Source organism: Nanorana parkeri, unplaced genomic scaffold (genome assembly GCF_000935625.1).
Source record: "Nanorana parkeri isolate BGI_ZX_2015 unplaced genomic scaffold, ASM93562v1 scaffold36, whole genome shotgun sequence".
NCBI classification, from domain to species: domain Eukaryota; kingdom Metazoa; phylum Chordata; class Amphibia; order Anura; family Dicroglossidae; genus Nanorana; species Nanorana parkeri.
Genome location: NW_017306304.1, coordinates 220,297 through 229,252, shown reverse-complemented (window position 1 = coordinate 229,252; position 8,956 = coordinate 220,297). Strand labels below are relative to the sequence as shown.

Below are 8,956 nucleotides of genomic sequence, written 5' to 3'. Positions count from 1 at the left end.
TATATATATATATATCCAGCAGACCTAGTATGGACTACCCTTTGTGACATAAATCCCATTACTTAATCCCTTCCCTGATCTGATCTGCTGTCTCTGGGCCTCAGAATACAGAAAACATGCAAGTCATCTGTAATGTATAACATCACAGTGCATGTAAATGGGCAAAACACCTTGACATTATTTTAGCCAGACAACAATACATAAGACTCTTTACCTTATTGTGTTATCAGGATGGCTTTACTCCACTGGCTGTGGCACTGCAGCAAGGACATAACATGGTGGTGGCAATCCTCCTGGAGAATGACACTAAAGGGAAAGTTAGACTACCTGCTCTTCACATTGCTGCCAGGAAGGATGACACAAAATCTGCCGCACTCTTACTTCAGAATGACCACAATGCTGATGTACAGTCTAAGGTAATCAACACTTTTCTAGTGGTAAATCAACAAGTACTGTGTGCATATGTGTCAACGGAACAATAGAAAACTAACATTCTTGAGGTTTGTGAAAGAATATGAGGATTTTTGATAACTCCTTTATGTGCTTATTGCTTTCTTAGGAATGTATAACACACATGTTGCTGATGGTTCCCTAGGTTTAAAGACAACTAGCCATGCAAGAGCAACTTTTATAAAGTCATGTAAGATGCATTACTCCCCTAGGCGTTATACTTATAGGAAGTGTATAATTCAGCAGGTATTCAGAAGAATTACTAGTGAGCACAGCTGAGAGGTTATAGACTAGAGAACAGTAATAAAGGTCTCTAAATGTTCATCATGTAACCGGGCATGAATTTTTACTAAACTCTTCAGTGACTTGCAATCCCCTTCTGTCACTCCATCCCTTTTCCTACAGGAACAAGAAGCAGCTGTGGGAATAGGGGTAATGTGGGATTTAACGGAATGATGGGGCGTAAAAGAAGTGTTTCAAGTGGCATAGTGGATAGAAACATTTTCAACTTTTAACAACACTGTCTGGAGTCATTAGCTGCACTGATAATCTTATACAACATTAATACAAGTGGTACTAATATTTGCTCTTTTTCCAAATCACGCTACTTCAGATGATGGTGAATAGGACGACAGAGGTATATACTATATCTGTTCCTTCTTGTTGCTCTGTTGCATGCATCTCTTCCAGCAAACATTGCTTACAGTTATTTTGTGCTTGAGTATTATATTTTCATTTATGTTTTATTTCTCTGCAAAGTGCTGTTAAAAATATATATATACTCCCTGCAGAAGTAACGTTCTATCTGTAATGAGCTTTACCGATGACAAAGTCAGATATTCTTGCATGTATGTTCAGTGTGACAGAAGGATGGTGGGAGAATTGAGGGAGGAGAGAGTGGATGACACAGGAATCAATCATGTCAGGGAATGACTGAACAGTATATTAAAGGAAGGGTTTGGTCTAAACCAAGGACAAAGTAGGACATTGCTGGGTAACTGTAGTAATGACTAAAACTAAATGCTGAGTTAGGTTTGTAAGTAACCATGGGGCACTTTGCTTGGGTAATCAAATAGAGAGGCTAACAAACCTCTGACCTTAATTTAATCATCTTACAGGCAATTATGGACTATACTGTAACTGTACCTTGCTTTAGAGGCAAAAGGGCTATGGGTCCCCATTATATTATAGTAATGGATTCAAGATAGCAGAGTATTTTCTTTGCGATTTCTCATCATTTGCTCATTTGGCATTTGCTACTGAGTAAAGATATTAGTGCCAGCTGTCATATCAGATAGGGGTTTGCAGGCCCACCAATAAGTCAAGATGCAAAGGCCTTACAAAGGTTCTCAAATAACGTGTTATGCAAGGCAGAGATTATATGCTATACTGTACATTTCTAGTAGTCTATTTTATGAATACACCTGTCTTAGAGTATAAGTTATTTCAAGGCTTTACTTTTGTTAAATATGGGGAAATTATGACCAAGGCTCACAAGCAGATGCTGTATGAAATTTTAGGATGCACCTCTCCACCACAAACACAAACCTGAATCCCAGTCTTATGATATCCCCTCTGTCTCACCACATACCCTTAGCTTCTAAACACTAAATGATCAACAGTAGCACTGAGCAGAAAAGGAACACAGTGGTTGTGTGGTAGTAGGCTGTAGTGTCATAATAAATAATAGAGCTGCGTTCGGATCTGTAAAAATAAAATAATAAACCATGCAGATCTAAACACCGATTTTTTGTGTCCATCTGCATGAGGCCTAAAAGAACAGGAGGGCTCAGTGAATTAATCAATATTTTAAAACAATAACACTATGTGCAAAATGTGAAGCATAGGGACAGAGCTGGTTGAATACTCATTTTTACTCTTAAGACATTTGCTTTAACCAGTGTAAGGGCTTGTTCACACCGAAAGCATGTGCATTCCAGAGCGGTAGCTGCTGGAACGCACCGCAATCACTAAGAAACTTTTCCCTGCGTTTTGGGGCGGGCGGGTGCGTGGTGGTGCATTGACTTCAATGCCCGCAGTGCGATCGAACGCGTGGCAAGACTTTGCCAGCGTTGCGTGCCACTAAAAACGCAAAAAATAGAGCAAGCCCTATTTTTTGCGTTTGCAGTAGAATGGAACGCTGGCAAAGTCTTGCCACACGTTCGATCGCACTGCGGGCATTGAAGTCAATGCACCACCACGCACCCGCCCGCCCCAAAACGCAGGGAAAAGTTTCTTAGTGATTGCGGTGCGTTCCAGCAGCTACCGCTCTGGAACGCACACGTTTTCGGTGTGAACAAGGCCTTAGAGAAAAGCATTTATATTTTCATATGCTGTATTCTTTAGCTTTGCATGCTGTTCACATCAACAGTGAAGATGAAGGGTTATATATACTGTACTGCATACTGTGTTTAATTTACTGAGTACAGTAAATACAAAATGTATACCCTATGATTCGTCATTTTATTTAAACAACTATTGCAGAGAGTGCATAAGTCAGCATAGACAGATGATGTATGTTAGTGTATAAATTGAAATAGTTGAAAGGCAGGCAGAAAAGCTATCTGCTGCATTGCAGGGAAGCAGGGTGAACAGAAGTTCTACACGCCCAGTCATTTCCAGCATTAGCCTACGCTTTCAGGCAGCAAAATTGCACATTCAAACAATTGCAGTGCTGACAAAAGCAAGCAGAACCAAGGCAAAGACTGCCTTAGTAAATTGTAAAATATTTAGACAAGTGAGTACACTGCAGAATTAATATCGCTCTTGCTTTGTTTCTACCAAATTCTTCTGCCCTTTACCATGAACTCGATATCTTTCTAACTTTCTCAGGCAGGATAAAGGGGCACATTTACTGCCACAACATGTTACACATAAAGCTCATGCTAGTCATGCTTATGTTCATATTTAATATAATCATAGATAGCCAAATGGAGAAAATGAAGATACCCATTTATATGTGTTTGTTAATACAATAACTACAAATAATACAATAACATGAAATAATATGCTACAGCATATATAGAAAGAATGATAAGTACTGAACACACGGCTTACTGGGAAACCGTGTGGTATAGCTAACAACCTTTATAATTTGTATATTATACACAATCGTTTGAAGAGCAACATAGGTTTTGTGGAATGCGGAAGAAACCTTCCTAACATATCTGGACCAGGGTGTATAGCACACATGATCTTCCATATCATTACAGTAAAGAAATGTTTGTTTTCAATCAGCAAGGAGATAAGAGATTCAATTGTAATGTGTCAAACAATTATTACCACTCCACAATGGTTCACCTGTAGCTTGGATAGGTGCCTCTCTGGCTCATCGCCGCCAACCCGTCTTATTCAGAACATAGTTCAGAGTACAAACCGATCATTACTGCTTAATACTTTATTAAACATCCACAAAATACATCAGGAATTCCTGGTAATCCTATGACAGATTTCACACTATACATCACTTTGCGTCAAAGGATTGCCATGAGTTCTTGATGTACTTTGTGGAGTTTTGGAGTAATTACAAACTGTTCATTAATACATAGGAACAAGGATCTTACTAATTTACCATGCATTGGTTTCAACATTTATATTTGGGCAATAGGGAGGCATGCTGCAGGCTTACGTAGGGAAAACAATAGCTATCGGACAAAGCTTTTCAATTTTCCCTATCTCTTTTAAAGTAACTCTGTACTGTGAAAAAAGCAGTAAAAGTAATCCAGTAGCTCTGTTGTAAGTACCATATACAGTGTCTATTCTTATTCCCTTTACTGCCCTGATCCAACTTTAGAAAGTCTGTATTTGTGTACGACTAGTCATACCTCTTAAGCACTGTATTGTTAGAGGCAGCGGGGTATGTACGGTATATGATGGCACAATACCTGGAAGTACTAAGTGTATCTTAGGATTTCCCGCTTATTAACAGGTATGATTTAATAATAATAATAATAATAATAATAATTATTATTATTTTAGTTAAGTAGGGTTGACTCATCCTCTATGTTGAGTGAAAGGTGACTTATTTGTCCTTTGTTGAATCATAAGCAATACACAGATAAAGTATATTATTGCATATTCATTGTACAACCCCAATTCCAAAAAAGTTGGGACGGTGTGTAAAATCTACATAAAAACAGAATGCAATGATTTGCAAATCTCATAAACCCATATTTTTTTCACAAGAGAAAATAGAAAACAATTGTTTAAACTAAGAAAATTTACCATTTTAAGAGAAAAAAATAAAGTCATTTTTAAATTGATGGCAGCAACATGTCTTAAAAACTTGGTGTAGCATCCCTTCTTCTTTTAACAACACTCTGTAAACATCTGGGAACTGAGAAGACCAGTTGCTGGAGTATGGAATTTTGTCACATTCTTTCCTGATATAGGATTCTAACTGCTCAACAGTCATGAGTCTTCTTTGTCGTCTTTTTCGTTTCAAGAGGCGCTAAATATTTTCTTTCACAAAGGTTTTATTTGGTTTTTATAATTTTTGTTTTCACATAAAGGTTACAATCAATAAGAGAACAGAAATAGGGCATGCAAGCCCCGCAACAAGGAACACAAATTGAAAGTATGCCAAATATTTTCAATTGGTGAAAGGTCTGGAGATTGTCCTGCTGAAATATGCAAGGCCTTTCCTGAAAAGGATGTCATCTGGATGGGTGCATATGCTGCTCTAAAACCTGGCTATATCTTTCAGCATTGATGGTGCCTTTTCAAAGGTGCAGGCCGCCCATTCCATCAGAAATGCAGGCTTTTGAACTGCGCACTGATAACAGGCCGGAAGGTCCCTCTCCTCTTTAGTCCGTAAGACGCGGCCCATGGTTTCCAAAAAGAATATAAAATTTAAATTCGTCTGACCACAGAATAGTTTTCCACTTTGCAACAGACCATTTTAAATGATCTTTAGCACAAAGAAGACGGCAGCGTTCCTGGATCATGTTCAGATATGGCTTCTTTTAGATAGAGCTTTATCTTGCATTTTTGGATGGCACGGTGAACTGTATTCACAGACAGTGATTTTTGGAAGTATTCCTGAGCCCATGCAGTGATGTCCATCACAGAATAATGCCTGTTTTCAATGCAGTGCTGTCTGAGGGCCCAAAGATCAGGGGCATCCGACATTTTGGCCTTGTCCCTTGCGCACAGAGATTTTTCCAGATTCTCTGAATCTTTTGGTGATATTATGTACTGTAGATGATGATATATTTAAAGTCTTTGCAATTTTACATTGAGGAACAGTATTTTAAAATTGTTCGACAATTTTTAAATGCAAATCGGTGAACCTCATACCCAATCATGTTACCGACCTGTTGCCAATTAACCTAATTAGTTGCAAAATGTTCTTCCAGCTCTTCCTTATTAGTACCAGTTACTTTGCCACCTTTTTGTTGCTCTGTCCCAACTTTTTGAGATGTGTTGCTGCCATCAATTTTAAAGTTACCTGATTTTTTTCTTACACTGGTACATGTTCTCAGTTTAAACATTTGATATGTTTTCTTTTGTGAGTAAAATATGGGTTTATGAGATTTGCAAAGCTCTGCATTCCGTTTTTATGTAGATTTTACACAGCGTCCCAACTTTTTTGGAATTGGGGTTGTATAAAATTAGTAGCTAGCAAATTACTAAAGCTCTACAGAACAGCCATATAAATACATTTATTGGTGGATCCTGCTTGCTCCAGTGTGTCAGGTCAGATTTCATATTTGAACACATCTTTTGGACGATTTCTTAAGGGACCGTAATATACAGGGGTACGGGTACTCCTAGAATGAGATCCTAATAGGTTGGACTTGATGGACTAATGTCTTTATTCAACCTCAAATACTATGTAACTATGTAACACATCTTTTGTTAGATTGAATCCTACGGCTGGTGCCTTTTAATATGCATACTACTAGCCATCAATGTCTCTGCTTAAATACCCTTTATTTATCCCTTACATTGAAAAATATCTTGTTCTTGGTCCACGTAACTCCTGCTCAGTTTAATTTGGCTGGTTACTGCCTAACATTTCTCTTATCTTATTTACTATATGTGGAAATTTTAGCAGATCCATAACACCCTTTATTTCGTCCTCAAATAGCATGAAATGATCTCATTGTATTTCATTGCTTCACTGTATCATTGTTTTGCATTCTTTAGAGTGGCTTCACACCGCTACACATTGCTGCACATTATGGAAACGTCAATGTTGCTACACTCCTGCTCAACAGAGGTGCCGCCGTTGACTTCACAGCCAGAGTAAGAATATTCATTACAATTATTGCTTTTCTGTTCTTTTTAGGCCAAAATGTTTTCTGTGTGTATTAGGTATTGCTGTACAATTGAATTGTATAATAAATACTAAACGTTTGCAGTAATTACTCATGAAAGGTCTATATGGTGTAATGATGTAATAATTACAGCACAGGCAAGTAGAAGCCTTTGACAGATAGCATTATGCAAATAGAATGGTCCAGTCAGTTTGCATTGATGTTCAGTACCAGTTTATATTATTTTATGTATCTGTCTAGCAAAATATATTAAACTCTGTAAAATTTGATTTACACCCAAGTTTGATAAAACAGTATTATTTTATCTGTACAGAATGGAATTACCCCTTTGCATGTGGCTTCTAAAAGAGGAAATACAAACATGGTGAGGTTATTGCTAGACCGTGGAGGACAGATTGATGCCAAAACAAGGGTAAGATATTACTAATATTAGATTTACTTTTCTCTTCAACTAACTGCTGTGTGCACACACACACACATATATATTTGTGTGTTCACAGATGTATTCTATATAAATGTGCTATATGTAAAGTTTTGGTAAAGCCCATCTGTGGCAAAAATGAAAAACAACTTAAAAATAACAGTTACCATTTTCAGTCTGCCTTTCAAAGTTTTGCAAAGGCATGCGCCATATTCTGCCACATTCTTTTGCCATCTAGCTCAGCTTGGATTGTAGGAGATTATCCAGAGTCTTCTGACACCTTGTGCTAGGGTAAAAAAGGTGACTATTACTGGGTTCTGGGTGTGGTTAAAGGAGAACTATGAGATGAGTGATTTCCACTCACCTCATAGTTCTAGCCGTGACAATGAGACTGTCGGCTCAGTAGATTGGGAGGTGAGCGAACACCTACCGGGTTCGCTCACCTCTCGATCCTGTCACGGCTCTCTGCCGTGACAGGGGGAGGGGCTGGATTCCCCTCTCCCCGCTCCGATCTGCCAGCGCTGACTGACGGAACGGACGGGGGAGGGCGCGAGTACAGCTGGCTGTGCCTCTAGATAGGCAGAGCCAGCTGTCACTCACGCAGCTGGGCGGATCTCGACGTCGATGTCGGGATCCGCTCCGGCTGCGGCGTCTCAGTATACCGCGAGCTGTAGCTCGCGGTATACTGAGCTTAGGGTAACCGGAGGAAGCTAGTTTGTGTCCTCCCATTACCCTAAGGAGAACTATGGGGAAAAACACTGACCCCATAGTTCTCCTTTAATGTAAACCTGTGGACAATACAGAGAAAGTTTCCATCCTAATGTCTGGAGTTTAACACATTTAGTCTAGACACATCTGCAGGGAAAGTTTGCACCAGAGATTACTGTTGGGCACACAGTGACATGCTTTCCAAACATAATGAAGGGTGAATAATCTTTCTAAAGCATGCAGTGTTTCGGAGCTACCTAAATTATTCAGCGCATAATGAAGATATAAATCTGTTGAGAAATTCATTATACATGATGAAGTTGCACTTGTTCTCTTAAAAACAAGGAATCTTTAAATAATTTAGCTCTAAGTCTGGATCTGTTTTCCACTTAAAATTTGATGGATTCTTTTAGAGAGATTGTGTAAAGCTTTTATCCAGGAAAAACATACTCCAAAGCCCCGAGTCTAGGAAATTCTGCAAATGTCCTTTTCTCCCCCGAAGGCACTTCTACTGCACATAATACCCCACACCACCATCTTTATTTTCTTTGTCTTTGGGAGCTGACAGTAGAATCATTTTCTTCCTGGTTCCATGCCTATGAACTTTCTGAAGTGAGAAAAAAGATACCTTTTAGCACAATGTATGTAGGCAATGCACACACCCCTGCCATGCCTCCAGTTATGCGGGCCATTAAGAATTTATTTGCAAAAAATATTAGTTAATTTTTTTTCACCATTACTTTTCCTTTATGCTGGCTTTTCAAAATTGCAGACATGATAATTAAGAGATAAGGTAAAAGTTTTAGTAGTTAAAAAGTATATTTTCAAAGATTTCTGTACAACGCACCAAAAAGAGGGACAACAGGGGAGGAAAGAAAGGCATTTGGTTCCAATAGAAAGACAGTTCGTTAAAATGAGAGACAGTTGGAAGATATGTGGTTCTTCCAGCCGGTCCTCTGGTTGAAGTGGTGCCAGACGAATCTTGCTGAACTGTGAGGAAGCCAATGCCACCAGAGGTCTGTGACATCAGTATCGTAGAAGACTGCAGGAAGAGGCCTAGGCAAGAATGGAAACAGGGGGTGGGTGGAATGTGAGA

At 38.9% G+C, this 8,956-nt stretch overlaps 1 protein-coding gene across 1 annotated transcript in view; it reads left to right on the top strand.

Annotated features, from left to right (window-relative positions):
- The window catches only part of ANK2 (ankyrin 2), a 168,320-nt gene that overhangs the window by 50,207 nt on the left and 109,157 nt on the right, over positions 1-8,956 (top strand). The window contains exons 6-9 of the mRNA XM_018569969.1: positions 231-416; positions 1,064-1,087; positions 6,601-6,699; positions 7,045-7,143. Of these exons, the coding sequence (XP_018425471.1) occupies positions 231-416; positions 1,064-1,087; positions 6,601-6,699; positions 7,045-7,143 (408 nt within the window). The remainder of the gene's footprint in view (positions 1-230; positions 417-1,063; positions 1,088-6,600; positions 6,700-7,044; positions 7,144-8,956) is intronic.